We start from the raw sequence: 26,255 nt of genomic DNA, 5'->3' as shown, positions 1-26,255 counted from the left end.
CAATATTTCTAGTGCTAAACATCTGTTTACTCTTACTTTCAGTTAATTATCTGTTAATTTGTTTCTTGTTTTTTGTCTACAGTTGACATTTTGTATTTGTGTTATTTTATTTTTACTTTTTTCTAGACACTTATGACTCTCACACCAACACTTTTAGATACTTTACATTTTGTTTTGTCGTATTGATGATTTTGCCTTTGAAAACGCCCAGCAGGTTTGGAGTTTAGATGGTTAAAAAAAGTAAAATAACGTATTATCTGTTGACCTGCAGACAGGTGAATATGCAACCGATGAGGAGGAGGAGATGAGTCCAATGTTTCCAAACTCCGTTGAGGTTTTCGACCTGGCAGAGAACCAGGACATGCTGTCTCCTGTGGAGATGGACCCTGAGAAGCTGGCCCACAAATTCAAGGAGGTACATGTGATTTAGATCATTTAGACGTTGAACATTAATGCTTTTATTGATTGCCTTGTCGCAATCATATTCTATTTACTGCCCGTCTTCTTCTCTAAAATGAGTGAAAATAGTTTTCAGATCCCTATTTCTGTCTGTCTTTAGCTCCAGATAAAACATGCAGTAACCCAGGCAGAGGTCCAGCTGCTAAAGAGGAAGGTGAGCTCATTTCATATTCGGTCCTTTTTATCACGTAGAAATAAAAAATAAAAACCACTGCAACATCCAGGTTGTACTGCAGAGGAGAGTAAGGATAACATCGGTGCTTTTGCTGGCTCAGCGATGACTTAATGCTCACTCTGCCTCCTACGTTCCACTTCCTCCCTCCCACACTGACCCCCTTTACCTCCAGCTGGCTCACGCGGAGCAGGATAGGTTGCGTTGGCGGATGGAGCGTGCTCAGTTGGAGCAAAACATCCGGGACAGCAAAGAAAGGATGGAGAAACTGGAGGGCTACTGGATGGAGGCTCAGTCGCTGTGCAAGGTAATTTATGAGAGAACGAACACCGAAAAAAACAAGAAAGCAGCTGTTAAACATGGCTGGTTGAAGCATTTTTTCCTCTAATCTCCCCAAAACTGGTTTGTTTCCATTTACTGACAGTGAGTTTATGTTTCCAGGCTGTGGATGAACACCTGAAGGAAACCCAGGCTCAGTACCAAACCCTCGAGAGGAAATACAGCAAAGCCAAGAGACTCATCAAAGAATACCAGCAGAAGTAAGGAAGGGAGGGACAGAATGAAGGATGGAGGGGAGAAAAACCACCAACACTGTTTGTGTGTTTGTATTACAGGGAGATCGAGTATCTGAAGAAAGAAACGGCTCAGCGTCGAGCTCAAGAAGAGAGCGAGGCGACACACAAAGAGGAGACAGACAACCTGCAGGAAAAGGTAGAAAACACTCAACTTAATCACACCGACGACAGTTTTAACAAAGAGGAACCCAAAACAGAAGTTTTCCAAAGCACATTTCTGCTTCTCAGAGTAAGAAAGACACTGACTGATAACTTTAATAACATCTGCAATAAAAAGTCTCAAACTTCTGAGAAAGGTCACTAGTTTTTTTGTTGTCTGTTTTTTTGTTGTTGTTGTTGTTCGAGTTGGTACACAGCTGAAAACAGCTTATCCCTGCAGATTGTCCTGAAAAGACAAAATACAAACAGAAAAAGACTATGCTGATGTGTCACAAAAATGACACAAAAGGATGCCAAATTTAACACATAATGACAAAAACTAAATAACTAGAATAACACAAAAATGACACAAAAGAATGCTAAAATAACACAAAAATGACAAAAGGAGGCTTAATCAACGTAAAAATGACTCAAAAGACACAAAGATGCCAAATTTAACACAAAAATGACAACAACACAAAATGACGCAAAAGGATGCTTAAATAACTAAAAAAATAGCAAAAAAAGACACAAAAATGACACAATAGGATGCAGAATTTAACATGAGAATAACAAAAACACAAAATGATGCTTAAGTAACACAAAAATGTCATAAAAGGATCCTAAAGTAACACAAAATGACACACACAAATTCTAAAATAACAAAAATGGCATAAAAGGATCCTAAAGTAACACAAAATGACACACACAAATTCTAAAATAACAAAAATGGCATAAAAGGATCCTAAAGTAACACAAAAATGAAAAAAAATGGATCCTCAAAACAAAAATGACACAAAAGGACACAACAGGATGCCAAATTTAACACAAAAATGACAAAAACACAAAACGATGCTGAAATGACACAAAAGGATGCTTAAATAACTAAAAAAAAAACTGCACAGAAAGACACAAAAATTACACAAAATGATTTTAAAAAATGACAGAAAATGATTTTGTCGCCGATCTGACACCGACTACAAATCAGAAAAAGTCTCACTATGAAGAAAAGTTAGATTTAAGGTGCAGACTGTAATTTTTTAACAGCTATGAAATGAAGCATGCACATTTTTTCCAATTCCTTTCCGCTTACTTGTAGAACCGTCATCAGCTCAAATGTATCCATTACTTTGGTTTATGACCAAATCATTGAAAAAAAAAAACTGCTTCTCTTTCAAAAATAGGGACATTTTTAAGTGACCCCAAACTTTTGAACAGTAGAGTGTAACTGTGGCCATTCCAGTTTTGCTCATGTCTGTATGCTCTCCTTTCAAGGAACCCAGCCGTATTTTAGATGTATTTCTCCACTGTGTTTCCTCCACAGATTACAGACTTGGAGACCAAAGTGGATGCCTTGAAGACCCCCAAACCCTCGTAGACTGCTGCTACTTCCTACCTCCTGTCTGAGACTGGAAGAGGAGGAGCTCTGCCTTCGTTCTGACCGGGGCTGTATTTTATTCAACCAACCATCTACTGCACGGACAGGCAGCGCAGGAGAAAAAAAAACAACAAAACGAGGAAAGAAACAACCTCCCATCTGACATCAGCCAGTGACGTAGTGCCCCGTCAGTCAACAACCAATCCCAGAATGCACCTCCTGTAATATCTACAATCCTCCTCGTGTGTCTTCCTGGCGACCAACACAGAATTCAACAATCCATGAGTGATCTATTTGCTCCTCTTCAACAGTATCTTCCCAGGTTCTATTAATGAATCTAATTTGTTTTTAAAATTGAAAAAAAAAGCGCTTTTATTAACCAGGCTCGTCACAAAGTGCTTTATAGAGTGACAGAGGAAATAAATGCAAAACATACAAGAGCAAACAGGAAGCGATGTCTTGTCTGTTTTTCTCTGGGGCTGGAACTCGATGGGATCCCAACGAAGAGGACAAACGCGCTTTCTCTTCCCTCGGCGTTGATCATTTGAATCAAAAACTACAAATAAAGGTAGCGGCCATCTTGTTTTTAGAGACTCGGATCAGGAAGTGGAACAAGACTTTGGAAAGGAAGCATCCACCGTCCCGCCGATAGTTGAGTAATAAAAACTATAAAACGAGCTCGCCGACAGATTTCTGATCAAAAAACTGTGAATTTCCAGAACGCCCCGGCCTTCGGTTTCTCCTTTTCCAGCCTAACTCTCTGCTAAGCGACGGAAAGAATCGGGCAGAAGCGAGAATTTCAGGTCTGAGCCGTGGCGGCGCGATGTTTGTATATATTCTATACATTTATTTAAAAGTGTTTAAGTGGCTTAAGCAAATAAGTGGGTCTGATATCGGAGAGTTAAGAGGGAGAACAGTTGTGGAGGAAGTGGTTCGGTAGTCCTTCATCTCTTTTTTATCGACATCAATGGCAAACAGGGTGTGAATAGTCTAATGTGTGCTTCTAGAGCTTCTAATGATGTATATTTGTTGGTGTTTACTCCAGTATCTGTGGGTTTACATGCACACCAGCCTCCTGTTATTCAGCTCAGTCATGTGCTGTGTTCTTAGGCTGGTGCAGGGAGAGTTTCCTCCTTCTTTTGTGGATTATCACAAAAAGCTGAATATGCGGTATTCTGTAAACTGAAAATATTAATTCCAAAAATGAGACATCGGTCGCTCAAACATCTCCTAGAGGCAGAGAATAAACTGATCGGTTGAGTTGTTAATCAGTGAGTGACCAAAAAGTGCCAAAATCTTATAATAGTATATTGGAAAATTCTTGTTTTGTTTCAGAAATGAACTACACACTTCCTTTAAGGATGTTTCAAAATAGGTATTAAACTAAATCAACTGTAGTATTGAACTACGTACCGAACAAAACACTTGACATTAGAAAAATAAAGTTGTCAGTGCTATGCCAACTGTTGTCCTCCAAAATACCAGTGTTTTTTAAAACTTACCATTAGTAAGTAATGGAGGCTTGAATTTTCTATCTGAATATGGGAAGCTTTTAATTTGAAATTACTGTACGCTAAAAATGTTTCATCATTTTCAAGAAAATTGAAAAATTATAAAGTACATTGATAGTTAGTTTCAATTTCAACATTTTGTATTGAATTGCAGACGTCACGCTATGTAGCTAAAGGTTAGCTTGTCCAATCCAATTCCAATATGATATAGCAGCTATTAGCTATTGATGTATGCTAATTTTGAGAAGTTAGCATGCATCGATAGCTAATAGCTTGTAAGAATTTTCTAATTCAGTATGCTAAATTAGCATGCATCAATCGCTAGTAGCTAGTATGATGCTAGTTGTATGCTGAACAAGCTAAAGGTTAGCTTGTTCCGGTATGCTAAACCTAGTATTAGCTATTAACAATCGATGTGTGCAAATTTAGTGTGCTAAATACCAAATTAGCGTCGATGTATGCTAATTCAGTGTGCTAAATTAGCCTACTAAACATAGCATACATCGATACTAATACTAGCTATTAGCTATCGATGTATGCTAATTTACCGTACTGACTTCTCAAAAACAAAGGATTTTAAAAAGTCTTAGCCAGTTCTATTTCTATTGTTATTTCTATCAGTATTTGTCTCTTATTGTTAGCATATTATTGCTACAGGATAGCGTAGCCTCTAAGAAATGTTTGTGTAATGACACTTTAACAGGGATAAGAGCGACAGTGATGTTCAGACAACTGTGTGCATGTAAACACACTCCACATCTCATAGTAGGAGGACGGTAGAAGGTCCCAGTGCCAGTGTTAATCCTTTAGAGAATGAATTAAGTTAGTGATACAAGCCTGACATGGTCTAAATATTGGTTGAAATGTTACTATGGTCAGTAAAGGTCAGATATTCAGGAGTCCAGGAACCACTGAAGGTGAGTCCAGTTCAACCACACTGAGAAGGTCTTATTTTTGTTCCTCTTTGCTCAGACAGCTGCCATAAATCTTCAGATAAGGCATTTGGTAAAAGTGTTTGAAATGTCACTCCGATTGTCGTTGACAATTTTCAAATTGGCGAATAAAGAAATTGCCGAGAACAGATCAATTTAGAATCGAAGTTGTCCCACAGCGCTTACAAAGCAATCTACATGTTTCTGAAATCCTATATTTCACTATTCTGGTGTGAAAAGTGGTAAATGAGGACTGTAGTTCCAAATATGAAGCTGTGTTTATATATATGGTAGCAGAATGGTGCTTAGAAAGACCAACTAAGTCGTTGCCAGTGTTGGACCAAAATTTTCAAAAGGCAGATGTTATGGATTTTGGTGCTGTCATTAACCGTGGGAATTATTTTTATTATGAGTTCATGAATGTGTTTATTGAGATAATGTAGCTTGCTGGCAAGCTCTGATTAGGTCACATTACTTGAAAATACTTGAGTACAGTACAATCCAAAAATTCAATTAGGCTACTCAAGTTCTAATCAACAAATATGGAACCATTTCCTGATTCTGACTTCGTTCTCTGGTTCCAAGTTACAGAGAAACTCGTCAAAATCAGCTTCAATGTTGTGCTTTAGTGCTGCCCAAAGTGCAGGTGAATAATCAAATTTTCCAAAGACAAAATCATGTCATGCAGTGCATGTTGCTTCTGTTTAGCGATGCTAGCGCCTGGTTCTGTGGATGGATACATCAATCTGTTGTTCCACCACTTTGATCTGAACTAAAATATCTCTAAACTTACTGTGAAGATATTCATGGTGCCCAGAGGATGAAGCAAACTGACTTCTTCTGGTTAAAAATGTTAAAGGTGGAGTCTCCGAGGAAGATAGTTGATATTTAGCTAGTTAGCATATTTAGATAGTTAGCATGTGCCAGAGTTAACATCCCTCTTGCTAGTCGTGCCTCCTTTCTTCAATATGTGCACCTAGACGTGCACAGGACTCACTGGAATAGTGTTGTGTGGTCCTAGCCATGTTCTGTTTTTCACATCTACAGAGCCAGAGCTGTATATTAACATCAGAAGTTTTTATTACACAGAACGTAAACCGAGCAGCAATGACGAGATGTTCACCGAATTTTCCAAAAAGTGCATTGATTTAGAATCGCATATTCCACCTTTAATTTATTCAATACTTTGGATTTCTTAAAAGCTAATGTTAGAATGCTGACATGTTAAATTCATAGACGGTATATAAAAGATGGAAGTAGCCACGGTGACTTCACATATTGGTTTGCTTGTTTATTCTACCAATTTGAAGCCCTGAGTTTGGAATTAGCCCCGCCTTAAAGTATACTCTTTCTTGTCCATTTTTATCAAAATGGGACCAGGATGTGGTTAAAGAGGACATGAAGGTAGTTGGTGTGAGAGAAAAGGATGCAGAAGACAGGGTTAGATGGAGGCAATTGATTCGCTGTGGCGACCCCTGAAGGGAAAAGCCGAAAGGAAGAGAAGAAGAATTTACTAAATAAGCATCATGCTGCAGTGATGAAGGACTTAAACTACCGACTGAGTCCATAAACTCATCAGGAAAGTCTTGACTGAGGTAACAAATCAAGTAAGAAGTCGGTTAATTTTCTCAAAGACTGACAGCTAGAGGAGTCGCCCCCTGCTGGCTGATGGAAAGAATGCGGGTTTGAGGCACTGAAAGCTACATCCATCTTTTATATACAGTCTGTGAACTCTAAACCTGCTGAACATCATCATGTCAACATCAACATTTAACTAAAAGCACTGCTGGACCTCACAGAGCCAATAGCATGACTTCACATTCGTATTTTTTAAGAATTATTGGTAAAAAAGCAAAATATTTCCTTTGCTTTAACCCTTTGATGTGCAACATGGGTCAAAAGATACCCGTATTCCATTGAATATGGGTCACCTTTGACTCATTTTGTGCACCAAAGGGTTAAAATAAATCCTGTAAACAAAAATAACCTCCACAGATCACAGCTTTGTGGTTAAAGCAGCGTCATAAAAACAAAACGTTGCACATCCAGGCTCACTAATTGCTCAGTAGAAGCACGTTTTCCTGAGGTGTGCATGTTTTCTCCCTACAGTGTGTTCCAACTGTGCTTGACCTCGGACCTACTGGAATTCATTTGTAGTATTTGTGTATCCACTGATATTTTCCGTAACGTGGAAGCAAAGTGTGTGTACTTCTCTGCTTAAGAAATGTTGGAGAATTTAGTCACCAACAGGACTTTGAGGAACGGATGAACGAGGAGAAGCGACTCCAAAAAACTGGGTTGATGTTTTCATGTAAGGGTGATTGAATTTTTTTTAAAGGACTCCAAGTGTTTGTTCAGAACCTGCAGTATGTTTAAACTGTAGTCTTAGCAGATGGGAACAAGGGTCAAGAGCATTTTTAGAGGAATGAAAATCAGCCATAAGCAACTCTCGAGTATTTGTATTTCTTATGTATTTTTATTACAGTTTCATCTCTATGTCAAAAAAAAAGCTGTACAAAAGCTGTTGTATCACCAAATCAATTCCTGGTCACTTTGGGTTTATTGTCTAAACACAGTAAGTGATCAGTTTGCCTTTTTTCTAAGTTAACATGCTGCTTTTTGCCTCTACGAAGCCTTCTGATGTGTGCTACCTGTAGCTGACTGTCACTTGTTGCCCCTCATGTCTGCCCCCTTTGCTCATGTCTGCGTAAAAGATCAGGCTGCTGTCGGTGTTTGAAGAGTGTTTGCCGGTGGTTCCAGACAGACTGCCGTGTTGACAGACTGACAGATTGTAGCACTACAGTATTTAGGAGCTGTTGGAGATTGTAGACAGATCGATGCCTTTCACCATGATGCTGTTTTTGTGTTTAGATTTTAATCTAACTCAGATTTTTCCTCGCTTCATATTCTTGGACTGAACTTCAAAACCATTTTCCCACCAGCTGCCTCTGAGCAGCTTTACTAGTGCAGGTGAGAGGGTTTAGTGCCTTGGTTAAGGGTTTAGGAAAGTGGTTTTTGGGAGTAAACCATTCTCACTTATTTTGTCTCCAAGCTAAGCGATTATACGATATCAGGGTGTTTGTTATTAAGCGATTGAGAGAGTCTTTGATAGCATGTCCAGTCTGGAGTTCAACTGCTAGGACCGTCCTTCTAGAACCCTTTCTGGGAGTTCTGAGCACCCTGAAAATCCTCTGTTGTTCCATTCCTACATGCTCATAGGAGATTGGAGTTGCATCACGATCGCAATAAACACAGATCATTATTCTAAAGCTACTACAGTGTGAAAACAGTCACTTCACATTAGGGCTGGGCGATAAATCGAATTAATTCGATTAATTTGCCTTTTTAAAACCTGATGATTTAAAAATTTGCCAAATCGTAAAATCGAGTCGAGCTTAAATATCTAACAATACAGATTCTTCTTCTGCCTTTCACGACTTGTGCACTGGTGTTTGCTTCCGCCTCTCATCTCCGTCATGGTGGACAGAACAGCAGACGAGGAGTTGGTCGCGAGAAAAGGGCCTCATGTTACATCGATTATATGGAAGTGGTTCGGCTTTGACAAGACTGACACAGAGCAAACTACAGTCATGTGCAAGGTTTGCAAAAGTACTGTGAAAACGAAGCGTAGCAGCACAGCTAACCTCTTTCAGCACCTCCGGCAGAGGCATCCTAAAGAATGGGAAGAGTGCTGGCAGCTACGGGAGTGCGGCATGGCTAGCACTAGCCATAGCAAACAGACCGCAAAGAAACAACAAAAATCAATTAAAATCGTAATCGTCCAAGATGAATAAAAAAAAAATCGAGATTTTATTTTTTGACCATATCGCCCAGCCCTACTTCACATTGATACATTATGGCGAAAGATGTGTCTGTTGCCAGTTTAATATTACTAATATTAAATATTAATATTAATATTACTTCACTGACCAGTGAAGATATGGTACCAGTAAGAACCCACTGCTAGAAGTTACTCTGCGCTTGTGCTGGTTATTATCTCCCAGAATGCCTTTAGTCGTGCTAGGACCTCATTATATTGTCTTGCAAGCTGAGTTCCTTCTGACCTTGTTGACCGTTTTTTGATGCTCAGGGTGGAAATCTGTCTGGTAATCACTGGTAACCAACCTTTAAACACCAAACAACCTGCAGAACCAGTAGAACAGATGCCTGTTATGTAGAATGGATTAACTTTGTGCTCACATCATGTGTTAAACAGCAACTTTTAAGAGACTGGGGAGAAAAAGTTATAAAATATCACCAACAAAAGCACTACAGGAAATGTGGTTTGATTGATTTTCCATTTGCATTGTTTCATTTAGTCGCAAACCCCCAAATCCACTGCATTTTCAAGCAGGTCCACCCTTTTTTTTTTCTTTTTTTTAAACAGTATTGACTCTTGGCTTCTTCAAATAATGACTGCTGAAATTGGACACAGGTGTCGTGTGGTTTGCTAAATGAACGGCCATAGATGGAGCAGTGCCAAACAATGTGAGCAGGACAATCTGACAGCGTGGAAGCAGACCTCTGAGTGTGTCTCGGGTTTGAAACACAGATTTCCTTCTCTGCCTGGTTCTGTTCTCCAGTTGATGCCACCATGTTTGTCTGAATCAATACCTGTCTGTCAGCATTAATAAATAAACATGAAATATGTTGAACAAGGAACTACTGAAGTCACTCTTGAAAATGCGTTTGTACTTTGTTTTATTTCCTACCTGACCTTAACTGTCCCTTCATTTGTAGAGTACAAGAGGAGGACAGCCAATGATATAGTGACCTCAATCTGTTGTCTTCAATGGAGATCTCTGATTAAAACCACCTGCCTAATATTGTGTAGGTTGGCCTTACGCTGCCAAACATCTTTGACCATCTTGGCCTGGACTCTATGCACTTTGAGGTTTCCTGACACCAAGATGTTGGCAGCTGTTGACGAAATTTCACTCTTAATCCTTCGAAATTTGCTGTAGCGGGGTGTTTATTGGGATTCCAGCATACGGTGGGTTTACCAGCACAGAGCATGAGTCTTTGAAGGTAAGTAGGTATGTAAATACAAGGGTGAATAGTGGTTAATTTGCAGGTGGTTGCTGATCAGTAACAGAGGGTAATACAGCAAAGTCTGGCAGACATGCAAATAGCAAAGGTGCGACAACAAAAAGTAAGAAGTCTGACAGATGGTAACAACTAACAAAAGATGAAAGAATTATGGATAACCATGAGAAATGGAATGAAGTGACACTAGAAGGTATCTGTAGCAAAAGCTGTGCTGTTCATCATTTCCTACCCAACCCAAACTGTCCCCTCATTTGTAGAGTACAAGAGGAAGAAGAGGAGCAATATAGTGTCCTCAACCTACTGTCTTCAATGGAGATCTATGATTAAAATAACCTGCCTAGGTCGCCTCATGCTGCCAACATCTCTGACCATCGAGGCATGGACTCTACACACTTTAAGACGTCCTGACACCAAAATGCTAGCAGCAGGTCCTTCAAGTCTAGAAAGTTTTGAAGTGAAGTGTCCGTGTTTTTCCAGCTCATCCCCCAATGCGGTGTCGGATTGAGTTCTGAGTAAAAGTCAACACCTTGAGCTCTTAGTCATCATCCTCTAACCGTTGTTGAACATTGATTTGCAGGACCAAGGGTTTCCCAGCAGAACCAGAGCATCACTCCGTCTTCCCACAGGTAAAACACCCACATCCGTCCACATGAAGTAAACGTTGATCAGTGGAGGCAGATAAATGCCTTCCCGTAACCTGGTTCTACCAAAGGTTTCTTCCTGTTAAAAGGGAGTTAACCGCCTCCCCCCAAAAAATGAATTATTAGAATGCCTTTGTTTCAAACAGGTTTTAAGAAGCATCTTAACAGATTAAAAAAAGGTCGGACCACAAACTGTGAACCCACAGTTAAGGAAATAGGTTTTTCAGAGGGATGTTAAAGAGTTTGTGGTCTTTTCTCCTCAGAGAGTGGAGCCCTAACAGAAAAACCTGCAGCCTCGATAGTGGAATGACTAGCAGCACATCAACAGAGGACTTCAGGTTCAGCCAGGTAAGTATCTGATCTGAGGTCTTAAATTAACATCTAAAAATCTATTCTAAAATATACTGGTAGCCAATGAAGAGAAGCTAAACTACTTGTAGTCTTGTTGAGTCTATAGAGAAGTCCAAAACGATGAAAGGCAGGTTTGATGATCTGTATTTGTTTTGGGTAAAACTGAACCAGAGAACAGCTTGTTAGCATTGTTAGCATGTTATGATGTCTGGAGGGACGAGACATCCCACAGTGAAGCAACAAACCACCACAAAACAGGCTGCGTTACTTTCGTACATCATATTTATTAAGTGTTGAAAATAAATACAAAACATTTTTGGAACATCTGGCAAAGTGACAAAGACCTGCTTCAGTCAAGTTTTTTCTTGTCAGAAAAAGTTTCAGTTTTCCAGCTGGAGCCACAGTTTAAAAGTCCGATAAATCAAGCTAACTTAATTGCTCTCGTCCACGGTGATCTAAAAGGTCGAGGATACGTTTACCCTTTTCCACATTATTAAGAACAAGCCTTCCACTTCTGACAGAGACTGACTTCTTAAATATAACTTCAGATCTGGAGTTTGTAAGATCCAGAGGGACAGTACTTATCTGTGGCGAGAACAAATATCAGACATGTATTGAAATGATGGCACGAAATGTTCTGTGGATGATTTATATTTCATCGGTGCACTGCCAATAAATTTAACGCCCGATTGTAAATATTTCCAGTTTCACGGTTCGTAGATTTGACACCAGATTAGCATCGAAGTGCAATGGCAACCACGCAGACATGGCTGGCTGGTAGACGTCTAAACTAACCACATAAGTAGACAAATAAAACCGATCTGGATCGAAACATGCACTTGGAAACTGGACACAAGTTAATCAGCTGGAAACCTGCATATGTTATGAGTTAGTAACGTTAGCTGAGTGAGAGCGATGAAGGCCTGTGTGTTGTTTTGTCCTGTAGAAGGCACTGACACGCTATCAGTACAATCTGCTTCACTAACAGGATCAGAAAGAGACATTCGGCGCTAACATATTTTCTAAACACGCACGTATCCAACATCTATGGAGAGAAAAAACAAAAAGTGGACAAGATGTAGAGGTAACTAAAGAAGGTTCTGAGGTTCGTACTGTTTTAACAAGAGGGCAGCCATTAGAGAGCTCGGCAGTAGTCCATTAATGTCCATTACAGACAGATCAGTGTGTGTTTGTTCAGTCACAGCTATGGATGCTCTGTGGAAATGTGTTCAGACATCTATGTGTGTTCTATGTTAGGGGTTAGCATTCATATGTAATGACACAGGTAGGTGTTTCTCTATCATTCATGTCTATGTTCCTGGAGTCTGAGAAGGCAAATGGTTGTGTTTGTGTGTGTGTGTCGTTCAGTCGTCCACGCCGATGTTGCGGAACAGATACGACATGGACTCTCCGTTGTGGATGCGCCGGATGGCCTCCGACAGGATCATGCTGATGTCCACCGTCTTGATCTTCGGACACTGAAGCTTCTGGAGCTCGTGGGGGATCGTGTTGGTCACCACCACCTGGAGGAGAAACATGAGGGGAGACGTGAGGACAGAGGTCACACAGAGGAAACGCCTCATAACGACATCACCGCTAAGGTAAGTAAGTCACCTCGTCTATAGCCGACTCCTCGATGAACCGGGGGGCCTCGGAGGACAGGATGCCGTGTGTCGCCATGACGAAGATCTTGTAGGCTCCTCGTTCCTTCAGCGTCTCTGCTGCCGCCACGAAACTGTCGACGTCATCGATGATGTCGTCCTGCAGGATAAACAGAGCGGATTTAAGACATGCTGTCACCCTGGTGGAGTAGTCTGGCGCCCTCTAGTGGGAAACAGCGACCAGACAGCTTATGGAGAGTGACTGAACTCATCTGAGCTTTGAAGAGTTTAGATTAGAGGCTTCAGAATAAAAACTGACATTGTGAGATTTAGTTTATCTACATTATGTACTCTTATATGAAAAAATGTAGGAATTTTCATCAAATTACTTGAAGAACTATTTGGAAAAAACGAATGATTCCAGAATGACTGAGGTGATTTTGGGAGGAAAGTGCATCTCAATCAGAAAATTACACATCATTTTTTTAATAAGTTTAAAAATAAAACACCCTTAACCATATAGTGTAACACTAACAAAGGAATCTGAAAGTGTTTTCTCTTGGGTAGCACATCACGAAGAGTTTTGTGTTGCTGCTTTAAACAGTCAGACTAATTGGTGACGTATAGATGATGGATGGATCTTTTATTGATCCTGCAGTGGGGGATTTTCAGTGTTGCAGCAGCAGAAACAGTAAAAAGAAAAACAGCAGCACACAGTTCACAGATATACTTTCTCCTTCTAGATGAAATAAAAATGGTTACAGAAAAAAAAATGCACATAGTGTCCTTATTTATATTACAGTTAGTTTGTGAGTGAGCTGAACTACCGGGTTGATTAACAGTCTGACAGCAGCAGGAAGGAAGGATCTGTGGGTGAAGCCGTCTGTCGCTGAAGGAGCTGTCCAGTGGTGTTAGTGTTTCCTGCAGGAGGTGGGAGGTGTCCTCCATGACAGACAACAGCTTTGTCATCCTCCCCCTGTCTCCCACCACCTCCTCAGGATCGAGTCATGCCGCCTCATGTAGCGGTGAGGAACAGAGCAGCTGTTTTAGGTCACCATCGTTTCTACAGCTGTAATAGTTCTGTACCACTGATGTTGCATTTCTTTTTGCAACTAAATGTTCCTTTTCAGAGTGTCTCATGTGTAGCATTAGTTTGACCTTCTGCTCTAAAATATGCTGAATGTTGAAAATAATTTGTTAAAATGTCCGACAGCCAAATGCGTCATCTTCAAATGTCAAATTCTGTGCAACCAATAGTCCAGAAGATGTTCAGCTGACCGGCGCATGACTAAGAAAAGCATAAAATTCCCACTTTGGAGCCATTTGAGCCTGCATGAACTTAGAATCTACTTCATTTTAACGCCGTATCAGAGTGAGATTAAGCTATTTAATTCTTCTCCTTCACAATAAAAGCATTCAGCTGTTGGTGGCTTTTATTGTGACACATTGTGACCTCTCACTGAGGTTCATGCTGACGATGTTTGTCAACAATAATGTGTGTAAAAAACAAGTTAGGCCTTTTTTTGTCAGCAGCTCAGTTTTAATTATTGCAGATAGTAACAGAATGAAAAGGAGCCACACCTCACCTCCAACTCCTCAGGAAGATGTCCTGCTTCACTGAGTGTAAACTACCCCTGACCAACCTCAGACCGTTCTGGTAACTTAAGTTTGCTGCAGTTTTGACCATTCAGGTTGTCCACAGTTATTTCCGTAACAAGCTCTTTTTACAGGATGAGGTTGTTAGCCTCAAGCCTAACCCCCATGCCTGGAGGGCCATGGGACTGACTTTAGTCTGGACCCTACTCCTTGACCTTTCCGGCTTGGGAGGCCCTACCGTGTAAACACCCCCGCCGGCATAGCTCTTGGAGTCACTGGGACATACAAGCATCCTTCCACACAGCTAGCCTCAGGAAGATTTTGAGAATCTTCTGGCCCCAGAAAATATCAAACGACCAGCTACTGAGGCAAACCAAGCAGGAGGACATTCGTACACTTGTCACCAGGAGACGGTGGAAGTGGATCGGACATGTGATGCGGAAGGCTAGTAACAACATAGCCAGAATTGCAGTGCACTGGACACCTGAAGGCAAACGAAGTAGAGGGCGCCCGAAAACAACTTGGCACAGGACTGTAGAGAAGGAACTGAGGAAGCTCAGCTGAGGAAGCTGGAGCACCATTGAAAAACTGGCTAAAGATAGGCAGGGTTGGAAGGATTTCGTTGCTGCCCTATGTGCCACACAGGCATGATGGGCAGTAAGTGTAAAAGTTGTCGACGAGGGCTGCAGCTAACGAAGCCTCGAGTAATCGTCTGAGCATTAAATGGCATCAAAAGCGGAAGTGAGCGCGCAATGCAACAGAAATCACCATCCGACTGGAGCGCGGAACATGGATGGACATCGGCGCTGCATCGTGCATATATTATGTATGCACGATGCAGCGCAGACATCCGCGATCTATCGTAAACACGGCTGTCAGCGTTTACTATACAGCTGTATCTAAATGCGGACATCGGCGCTGCATCGTGCATACATAATATATGCACCGACGTCCGTCGGTGTTCTACGCTCCGGTCGGATGCTGATTTCTGTTGCATTGCACGCTCACTTCCGCTTTTGATGCCGTTTCATGCTCAGATGATTACTCGAGGCTTCGTTAGCTGCAGCCCTATTGTCGACAGTGTGTTGAAACTGTTGCGCGCTACACAAGGCAGCACGACTAGTTTAGATGAAGAGCTTCATGCTGAAAGTTATTCACTCACCACTATGATGGCGATGCGTCCTCCTACGTCTCCAACCACAGTGATGGGAGGCTTCTCTTTAGGGATCAACACTGGAAACACAAACGCAGAGTTAGACCCGTCGTGTTCAGACTAATGTTAATCAGGGGCAGCATTTTACTGGAGTGTGTTCATTACGTGGTATCTCCATGCTGGGGTGAATGGCTCCAGTGGTCTTGACAGTAGGAGGGGAGTGTCGACCGTCCACCTGGTCTGACTCGGCGTCCTGAGCTTCGCCATGGATCACTGCTATACCCAGACGTAACCGCTCAGCAAACGACTGAGCCCTGAACAGACACACAGAGAGGAAAACGCTGTGAGAGGAAGTTCAACAGTTAACTATGCTCCAAAGGAACAACTTGGGCGTATAATTAACGTGCTGCTTAAACCATAATGAGTTACAGCTCAGCGGCTCAGTGAAGTGATTTCATAAAGACGGAGAGTGAAGAGATTCTACCTTTTGGCAGAAGCTGGAGATTTGGCAACAATCACTGCATTTCTGTAGTCGGGGATCTGAGGGTTCAAGAAAAGTGGAAATTAAACAACCGACCATTCGCTAAACAGCTATTAAATCATATCTTAGCACGGCATGTTGTTCAGCTTCTGATATCTCCAGGTTAAGGGCATGGATTACAGTGTTTTCTTCTAAAAATGTTGGCATGTCATTGACACCAACTCCAGGACTTTACTCCAATCTGTAAAGTTCTCAGTGGAAATCGTGTCCGGTACATTCAGTGTTTTATTCCTGGATGGTGGAAGAGTTTAGGTTTATGTTAGTGGATCTTTTCTGCTCTCTTGAATGGGGAAATTCTTGGACTTTTAATGAATTAACGTCTCGTGCCTCTCTTCAGTTTATTGACATTAGTGCTGTTGGCTGCTATCTTTTTGTTGCAGATCTAACAAAGACTTGGTGTTTCGCTTTTTCACTCAATAGATAATGTTAGCATCAGTAGTTGCTCATCAACAAGCACTCAGCTGAATATTTTAGGGTGTCTAAAGATAAACAGACATGCAAATAGTGGCTAAGGTATGACGGAGAGGATGCTTGGCAGTATGTGGCCATTAAGTTTATATTAAAGACAGATATTAATTCAAGTTTATTGGTTAAATTAGTGAGAATAAGTGGCATGTCCGTAACGAGGCAATGAGTTTTCCTACTGTGGCTGCCACTAACTCAAGGTCTGATGGTAAAAGCCACACAAAAAAACCATCCTGAGCAGTCTCTTTCTGGGTGACTTTTAAAATATCTTTCATGGCCTTTTTTTTTTTAGGAAGCTGTATTCAATGTTTTGTAAGACTTTCAAGGCAAAAATCCCCAGGAGGAAATCTCTAATGTAGGCAGCAAAGTGTCCTTTCCAGTCTGCTGATTTCTGTGTTTACTTTTGGTCAAACACAAAAATTGAAATGATTCATGGGGAGAAATAAATCTCATTTTAGGAGCACTGGCAGGGTGCTTTTTAGCTGATTTCTGTGAATCTTAGTTTGTCTGAATTTCAACAGAGGTGGTATTTAGGATGAAGCAGCGAGGAACAATGACACCAGGTGGAAAGGTTCCCTGAAGAAAGACTGAGAACGGCTACAATCATTACGAACTAATGTACATATGTTGTATGTGTTGGTCTTTTACCTCTTCCTGTATGTACTGCAGCAGGAACGGTGAGGCCCTCAGATTGTCCACTGGGATGTTGAAGAAGCCTTGAATCTCTTTCTGATGGAGGTCCATGGTGATGAGGTGGGTGAGGCCTACACGAACACGCTCATGTTAGCCGTGAGAACACCTATTTCACAGTTTGCTTTGGATGTACGCTACTGTTCTAAAGTTTGTGGTCATCGAGGCAATTCCATGAAAACTCACACCTTTATCTAGCCTAGCCCTGCTAGACCCATGTTCTGAAGACGCAAGGGTCTAGGCACGCTCGACAGGGAGGGAGGCGGGCTAAAAGGTTGTCTATCAAATCCCTCGGCAGCAATTGGGTAGGTATACAACCAATCAGCACAACGAATAGGCTCCTAGAGCGCCGGAAATCAGAGGATGCGGGAGTTCGGTGAAGCCTTATTTATACAGTCAATGGGTGAAGCTCAAGTATATTACAGACATGTTAACAGAAAGATTATTCAGAGTCGGTGCTAATGGAGCTCAACGACTGTTGTCGTTTTTGTTGTCGACCCTGACAGAGAATTAAATTCGTTGCCGTGGGTTGTCTAGCGCGGCTAGGCTAGTTGTTTCCGGTTGTTTCTGTCAGAATCGTCACGCCTCTGTCGTCACTTAGTTACGCCCGCCTTCTGACTCTACACTTCATGGTGATTCGTCCGGCCAGTTTTAGGAGCATCCAACCTCAAGCCTTATGGAGGGTAACTAGACCCACCCTGGCAGAGAATTAAATTTGTTGCTAGCGCGGCTAGGCTAACCTTTATCCATGTTCTAACAAAACTGCACAAGAGTTTTCTAACCATCAGTGAGCCTTTCAGCACCATTAGCTAACACAGTGTAGCATTCATTTGTGGACATTTTATCGACTTTCACAGCCGTAATGCAAATTAGTGAGCTTCCATCTTCCTTTTTTGTTGAGCACATAAATCACTGATGCAAATTATGAACAACAAGAACTATGTCAGTTTAAAAACACGATGTAAAGTTCTAGAACCACACCTACTTTCTACTCTGCTACATGTGAAATCTTAAGTTAAAGTGCTACAAAATATATTGTTTTATGTTCAAGTAGAGTTGAAACAACGAGTCGATACAGTGATTATTCAAAGGAGACAAATTCGTATTATACAAATATATTGATAATTGTGTGCCTTCATTTTCTTCCAGTAACATCAGATTTTATGATATCAGCTTCTAAGTTGTGATTTTGCACATTTTGCACCAATGTTTGAGAGAATAATAGTTTATAAAATAGTTTATAAACTGCCTGATGTCCAGCAACAGTGAAAGGCTGTTCACATATTAACACTCCAGCAACATTCATATAAATAGTACTAGCTATGCAGCCATTTTTCTGCATACTTATAAACGTCTACTTCACATTTTCAGTGGAGGGATTGCAGGGTGGAAAGTGTTAAATATTACAAGCAACTTCTTTCTCCCCTGTCCTCTTCCACTTACCAGCTTTACACATCATGGAGGCGATCAGCTTGGAGACGATGGAGCCCCTCTTCCTCATCTTACACTGCTTGCTGTAAGGGAAGTACGGGAGGACGCCCGTGATGCTTCTAGCACAGGATGTCCTGCACGCATACACCATGATCAGCATCTCCATGATGGTGGTGTTCACATCCCTGACGAAGACAAAACACGGAGAGGAAGAGTGGAGGGTATTAGACAAATGTGTGATATGAGCGAGCGTGTCGAGGGAAATCTTTACTGAAACTTAATAATGTGAGTGCTCTCTTACTTGGACACTGTCTGGATGACAAAGACATCTTTGCCTCGCACCGACTCCTGGATCTGTACCCGCGTTTCTATGGAAACAAAACAGGATGTGAGAAGAGGGAGCACACGAACACACATCCAGCACACTGGTATCTCATAACAAAGCCTGTCAGCTTCATCACCCCCCCCCCCCCCCCCCGTCACTGTGTGAAATCGTAGATACCAGCATTCCAAAAATGTGCCTCCCACAGAAGAGAGATTAGAAAACAAAATGCTTTCTGAGCAGAGCCCGTGTCCAGAAAAAACACAGAAGGAACGCAGACGCTGCTGCCATCGACCTAAAATCATAGAAGCCACAGACGAACTGTAACCGCCTCTGAGTACAGACGTGTGAAGTACATCTTTGTCTGCTAGCGCTCCGTTTCTTTCCACTCGCTGTCGTTCTCGCCTGTCCTTGAACCTTCTTGAACACTGAAAACCTTCTACTCCTGTCAAACCCACCACCTGCCTCATGTGGGAAACATCAACTGAGAATCAGACTTAATGGAGAAAACCTCACACTAAAATGTCCCCCTGATAAAGCTCTTATTATCCCCCAGTAAGAAGAAATCATGAAGGATGTTTTACTAAAAGTTGAGCCCTAAATCAGGGGTGTCAAACATGCGGCCCGCGGGCCAAAACTGACCCTCCAGAGGGTCCAGTCCAGCCCTGAAAGTGTAGAAATTACAGAAAGGACATTAACTGCAGATTGTAAATTTGTTAAACATAAATTTAAATAATTTCTAGACCATGACAAGTTGTTTTGATCATAAAGTAAAATACTAGATTGTTCTTCTGTCGTTTTGTGTCTCATTTGTGTAATATTTTGTCTCATTTTTGTTGTTTTTTTCTTTTATTGTCTGACTTTTGTCATTTGCCTCATGTTTTTGTTGTTCTGTGTCTCATTTTTGTCACTTTGTGTCGAATTTTTGTAATATATTGTCTTGTTTTTGTTGTTTTTTTGTCTTTTATTGTCCAACTTTTGTCGTTTTGTGTCATGCTTTCATTGTTTTGTGTCTCATTTTTGTAATATTTTGTCTTGTTTTTATTGTTTTTTGTCATCTATTGTCCTACTTTTGTCATGTGCTTCATGTTTTTGTTGTTTTGTCTCATGTTCAGAATTTTGTGTCTCAGTTTTGTAATATTTTGTCTTTTTGTCTTTTATTGTCTGACTTTTGTCATTTGTTTCATGTTTTCATTGCTTTGTGTCTCATTTTTGTCATTTTGTGTCTCACTTTTGTAATATTTTGTCTCGTTTTTCTTGTTGTTTTGGCCTCTTTTGTCTCATTTTTGTTGTTTTGATCTTAAAGTGAAATACTGTATCACCAGTTCCAGATGACTGAATGTTGTGTTCCTTTGTAGACACTCTGTGATCTGGAAGTTGTAAATGATAAACGGATGTATATTGCTGTTGAAATTTAATTTATTTTTCCTCAGAAATTTTAGGTTGTTCATGATGTTTTTTTTTTAAAAAAAGATAATCCCTCAAATGTGAACATTTTCAGAAGGTACTTTTTTACACTAAAACAAAGGAAAAAATTGGATGTTATGTTTGGGTTATGATGCTCTGATTTTGCTGGTCCGGCCCACTTGAGATCAAATTGGGCTGAATGTGACCTCTGAACTAAAATGAGTCGGACACTTCTGGCCTAAATAATCCTAGAATGACCAACAAAACATGGACTGGACTTGGCTTTAGTCTCAACTAACTCACATAACAAAGAAAGCAACATAGAAACCATAAAGCCGGTCTACTTCTACAGCTGCTAGCAGTTACTATAGTTACATAGAACTGTTGTGACTTAACAATTTAACAATTAACTTGGCAACAAACGCAGCAAGACTGTCCTGTCAATCATTTATCAGTGTGAAGCTCTACATGTGTCGTTTTCTGTCTTGTTTTTCCTCTGGGGCTCATTGGATTTATCTAATAAAACAGGACATCCGTATATATGGTCCCACATCAGCTTTGAATAACCAATGGGGCACCACAAGGCTCAGTCTTTGGTCCTATGTTATTTCCAATAGAGCTGCAACAACAAATTGATCCGCTGTTGATTTATTTATTTTTTTAAATCAATGACTTTCTTTTTTTTAAGCAAAGTCTCAAGTCTCTCATTTCAGCCTCTTAATTTTTTTTCACTCATGTTTACATTTAATTTTTAGACATTAACACAAACAAACGAAACATCTGAACAGAGCCTGGGTAGTAACAGAGCATCTACATCCTTCTTCAGTCCTGTTAATCATCATTTTCCCCTCCAACGTTGCCATTTTGAGTCCTGTATTCCGTCCATGTTTGCCATTTCTGAAGCCCGGGATGAAACCTCTTCGGTTCTGCACCACTTTTGTTGTTTATCAGCTACACCATGCTACCAGGGTTAGTCTTTAAAGCTGGATGAACTTTCCTTATCTTCTACAATGTGTTAAGACGTCCTCTTACCTCTGTTAGCTTCCTGGTACACCTGCACCTTGCCAAGCTCCACCCCCAACCGCCTGAGAAACAGAAAATGACAAAGACGATCGGCATGATGGGGGGAAAAAAAGCTGTTATTACTACAAGTTACAGAGATTAAGTTTAAGGTGAAAGTGAAAAGAGGATACAAAAATAAACTACTAGTTTAGACGTGTTATTTAGTGACACACACGCCTGGAATTTAGCTTCTGATACACCAAGCCAAAACCTTTATTTGCTCTATAAACATGCATAGACTCAGATCTCCTTGTGTAAACCAGGGCTGCATTTCAAGCTAGTTTTGAAGTTTGTTAATGTTTGGTTCTTAACATAATGAAATATGAGAAACGTCCTGAAGCTGGAAAACTAGATTTGTGATTTTACAAAGGAGAGGAGAGATAAAGTACTGGATTTTAGTTGATTTTTTTTGGGATTATTAGTGGTTAAAACAAGCCAAAATATGGAGCACCATGTCGCCAAGATGCAGAGTTAAATGCGACTGACAGAAAATGAAGGACATCAAATGCAGAATTTGGATCAGATATGCAGCTGCTGTCACTGAACATGCATGATTCTGGTTATAAATGCTTTGCACAGGTTCAGGAAAGAGGCATATTTTGTTTATTGTGCTCTTCTTAGTTCTTCCAGATGCTTAGGAAGCGTGACAAGATCATAATTTAAGGTAAACCTTCAAACGAATTACCTAAACTGGAGTTATGTTGTTTCAATGTGTGTTGCAGTAATCTTTTAAAATAACTTCCCCTCACAGACTTAATTTATTTTCATTCCAAAATAGTTGTATACTTAACAAGGCAGACTCCAGGAAAACAGTTTGAGCAAGGAAAGAAATGTAAAAAAAAAAAAAGCAGATTTAGGCTTCGATAGTCGGCTCGCACAAACGTCACGCTGCTATTTTTGATGAAAGGTCAAAGGAATAATAAAAACTAAATGTCTCTCCCTCCTTTGACTAGTTGAACAATTAGTGGTTTCAGTTCTATCAGCTTATTCTGGAGGATTATAACTTGTAACTGGGGGTGTTTTCTTGCATCAAGCTGCAGGAAATAGCCGCTCTGAATGGGAATATTTTTTATAAAGTGTCTTTTTGTGTGTCATGAATGCATGCAGTGGAGTGGTTAGCCGCATTGTGAACACCAAACAGCACTGCAATTTAAATGAAAAACACGTCCAAATGTAGAAGTGAGAAAGCCTGAATGAAAAACATCTGAACAAAGGCACGCTGCAGTGAAGCGTTTTAAAGCTGTTTCTTGCCGTCTGACATGATGGAGGTGACAGACGTGTTCCTCCAGCTCTCACATGGACTGTTTACTCTAAAATAGCCACCTCCATTACTGCTCTCCACGCTGGTGTACGCTAATGTCAGCGAAAGTTCGCCGTACTCACTCTGCGATCCTCTTCCCCAGCTCGCGGCTCGAAGGGTGCGAGTTGGCGGTGAAGATGACCAGGCCACCCTTAGTGTGGTTCATGTCTTTGGGGTCTCGGTCGCTACTGTCCCCACACTCAGGCAGTGGATCCCTGGGCACCCACGCTGCACTGAGCCCTTCCTGTGAGGGAGGGAACGGCGGTTACTTCCTTTAAAAATCAGCCTGTCAACCGTCACGAGTCGAGGAGAAGAGGAACCGGAAGCACATTTTGGTGAAGCCCTTCAAGAAGTCATTTTCAGACTAAATGAGTAAATAAAAGCGCCATCATGTGACACACTAATGCAACTTTAACTCCTTGATTTAAGCCAAGAAATATGGGTTTATAATAGGACTGCACCGTACATCGTGTGTGTATTCACATCACAGGTGACGCACTTCATACTGATGTTAAAGACAAATTAACCCTGTAAAACCCACTGTTGCAAAAAAACATCAGTATTTTTAATATTATTTTATATATATTCACATGTATTTTGTCACTTTGCAACCTTTTGTCTAATTTTTTTTCTCTTTTTGTGTCGTTTTTCTCATTTTTTTGCTTCTCGCTTTATCGTTTTGTGTCTCATTTTTGTAATATTTTCTCTTTTTTGTTGTTTTTTGTCTGACCTTTTCACTTGCCTCATGTTTTTGTCGTTTTGGTTCTCGTTTTTGTCGTTTTGTGTTTTTTGTCTCGTTTGCGTTGTCTAATTTTTTGTCTCTTTGTTTCTTTTAATGGCATTTTTTGTCTTATTTGCATCGTTTGTGTCATTTCTTGTCTCGTTTTTGTCCATTTTTTGTCACTTTGTATCTTTTTTCTAATTTTTTTGTCTCTTTATTGTCATTTTGTTTCTTGCTTCTCATTTCTGTAATATTTTGTCTTGTTTTTTGTCTGACTTTTGTCATTTTGCTTTGATTTTTGTAAAATACTATATCTTTCATTTCCAGATATCTGTGAATAAATGTTTTGTGTCTTTGTAGACACTTTGTGGCCTGTAAGTTGTGTTGTGTAAATGATAAACTGAGGCACAGTGTTGTTGAAACTGAAATTATTTTTCTCAAGAAATATCAGCTTGTTCATAGTGTTTTGTAAAAAGATAATTCCTTAAATGTGAACATGCTCAAACTGGACTTTTTTGCAGTAAAACAAAGGAAACATTTGGAGTTGTGCTTATTCATACGTTTTTATGCTAACGACTAATCAGTAATTGTCGGAGTTGTATTTGTCAGTGAGGCAATTTGAGCTTATAAACCCTACATCTTACTGTGTCTGTGGCAGGAAACGCTTTCACTGAGTCTGTTTGTAGCTGATAGGAGTAGAACAATAACATAGAGCAAACAAAAAGGCTGGGCTACCAGATGCAACCATGTGCAACCGGAATGAGTGCGACTGACTCTATCTTCATAGATTATTAAATTGTGCATGTATTTAAGCATTCGGTGTTGTTTAAGGAGATCATTATCCTTAAATAAGCCACACCGAGCCTCTAACAGATGCTAGAAATACAAACCAACAGTCACATTAGCTTCCTAATGCTGCTAAGCTAACTGGATTTCGCCGCTTACAGTGAGATTTATTACCCAAAACCGAGTGTGTTAAAACGCTGAACCGTGAGCTGAAACCGTGCTTGTAATGACTACTCTATAACCACAGCCTGGCTGATAAAACCTACATAATAACGCCGTTATAACGAGATGCTTGGCAGATAGCGGTATGCTAGCCAACGTTCACACACAAGTACTAACGCGATAGCTAGAAATAATCTCACCACAGCAAAGCTCTTGACTGCGCGAATTGATTTCTCATGCGTCGGAAAGCAAATATTTCCGTGCGGCGAGAAGGGAAAAAACGCAGTAAAATACACCAAACGAAACAGAGAACAATAGAAGTCTTTACCAGCTTGCGTGTTAGGTCCGGTTACAACCTGCAACCAACAGTATATGATTGTACGAGCCTCCAGCAGCACTTTACAACCTGTTCCCTTCACTCTCCGCTGCCTGCGATGGTCGGCCTTGATGGGCGTACGGCTCGACCAATCAGATGCCAGAACGCCGAAAGAGGGCGGTGTTTAGATGCGTTCAAATGCTCGTTTAAAAAACGTAGAAGGGTCCGTATATAAATGAGGGACTTGTGAAGTCCTTGGGATATATCATGCATATATTTTTATTAAAAATTTAAAAAAAAAAAAAAGTTTTTTTATGTTCATTATGATCATGTCTTTGCAAATTCCATAATTATTTATTTCGGAAACAATCACTTATTAATAAAAAAATGACTGGACATCACTGAAATGTCAACAAAAAGTCCTGCAATTATAAATTGGCCCATCCAGAATGACTTGAAAATGATCCATAATTATGGAAAATTAGTCCAGAATGACATTAAATTTGCCCTAAAATACTTGAAAATTATCTCAAAGACACAAAAATGATCCAAAATGACGAGAAATGATTCAAGCTGACATAAAACTTATTAAAAATGACAAGAAAATGTCCAAAATGACTTGAAAATGATCCGTAATTATGGAAAATTAGTCAAGAATGACTTGAAAATCATCCATAATTACAGAAAATTAGTCTGTAATAACATGAAATTTGTCCTAAATGACTTGAAAATTACATCAGACACAAAAATGATCTCTTCACCTTAATCCTTGTGACTCTAAAAACTCAATAGCTTTACAAACTCTAAGATTAAACTCTCCACAAGGATCTAAAATAAGTTGGACTTCTACATGAGAGCTTTAATTATTCTTTATGTACTTCCTGAAAAGTTTGATCAATAAAAAAGACAAAAACTAATATTTTCAGCTGAACTAAAGACAGACTTTGTGATTTCTCTGCTCACATGTTTTGTTGTAAACGTACTCTTTCTTATAAATAGCCGCTTAACCCCCTGGAAACCAGCGTTTTTCCTGTTTTTGCTCTTCGGTGACCCTAGACAGCCTGTTGTAATGTTTTTTTAGCAACACACCATACTATGACGTTTTTACAGTGAAGGTTCTACTGTGGAACCAGTTTGACATGTTCAGGCGTTCTGAGAAATAATTTCCTATTTAATGACAGAGCTACACATCTGAACTCAGTCTCATTAAAACAGACTCTAATTCAGTGTCATCCATCCATATTAAAGTGCAGCTACCCAAAATGTTTGTTGCATGAGTTCCAACAAAACCTGTCCAGGTAGAAGGCCACTTTGACAAACAGGAAGTGGAAGATTCCAAGAAGATTTATAGAAGAGGGAACCGGACTGTACTAAGTGTGGTCCAGTGTAGAGGGGTGTTTTGTGGGTTTTTAAGGCTGCTCGTAATAGTGAGACATTTGGAGGAGATATTCATTTGCAGTAAATGACAGGAGGCAGAGCTGGAGGTAGCAGAACTG

General features: G+C 40.3%; 2 protein-coding genes across 3 annotated transcripts in view; one reads left to right on the top strand and one right to left on the bottom strand.

The window, feature by feature from the left end:
- LOC110955696 (neurabin-2-like) overlaps nucleotides 1–9,827 on the top strand; it is a 42,724-nt gene extending 32,897 nt beyond the window's left edge. For both annotated transcript variants that reach the window (XM_022200788.2, XM_022200787.2), the window contains exons 10-15: nucleotides 272–415; nucleotides 560–613; nucleotides 807–938; nucleotides 1,073–1,170; nucleotides 1,246–1,342; nucleotides 2,669–9,827. In XM_022200788.2, the coding sequence (XP_022056480.1) occupies nucleotides 272–415; nucleotides 560–613; nucleotides 807–938; nucleotides 1,073–1,170; nucleotides 1,246–1,342; nucleotides 2,669–2,722 (579 nt within the window). In that variant the 3' untranslated portion in view covers nucleotides 2,723–9,827. The remainder of the gene's footprint in view (nucleotides 1–271; nucleotides 416–559; nucleotides 614–806; nucleotides 939–1,072; nucleotides 1,171–1,245; nucleotides 1,343–2,668) is intronic.
- A 1,643-nt stretch (nucleotides 9,828–11,470) lies between these two features.
- Nucleotides 11,471–24,915, bottom strand: prpsap2 (phosphoribosyl pyrophosphate synthetase-associated protein 2). Its single transcript, XM_022200790.2, has 11 exons — nucleotides 24,772–24,915; nucleotides 22,858–23,018; nucleotides 21,445–21,497; nucleotides 18,985–19,051; nucleotides 18,696–18,868; nucleotides 17,211–17,326; nucleotides 16,041–16,096; nucleotides 15,722–15,870; nucleotides 15,566–15,636; nucleotides 12,821–12,967; nucleotides 11,471–12,729 (listed from the first exon to the last, which is right to left on the bottom strand). The coding sequence occupies exons 2-11, from the start codon at nucleotides 22,938–22,940 to the stop codon at nucleotides 12,571–12,573; spliced, it is 1,074 nt and encodes a 357-aa protein (XP_022056482.1). The 5' UTR covers nucleotides 22,941–23,018; nucleotides 24,772–24,915; the 3' UTR covers nucleotides 11,471–12,570.
- Nucleotides 24,916–26,255: the final 1,340 nt, after the last annotated feature.

The sequence above is a fragment of the Acanthochromis polyacanthus genome, chromosome 21 (genome assembly GCF_021347895.1).
Source record: "Acanthochromis polyacanthus isolate Apoly-LR-REF ecotype Palm Island chromosome 21, KAUST_Apoly_ChrSc, whole genome shotgun sequence".
NCBI classification, from domain to species: Eukaryota; Metazoa; Chordata; class Actinopteri; family Pomacentridae; genus Acanthochromis; species Acanthochromis polyacanthus.
This window is presented reverse-complemented; position numbering and strand designations above follow the sequence as displayed.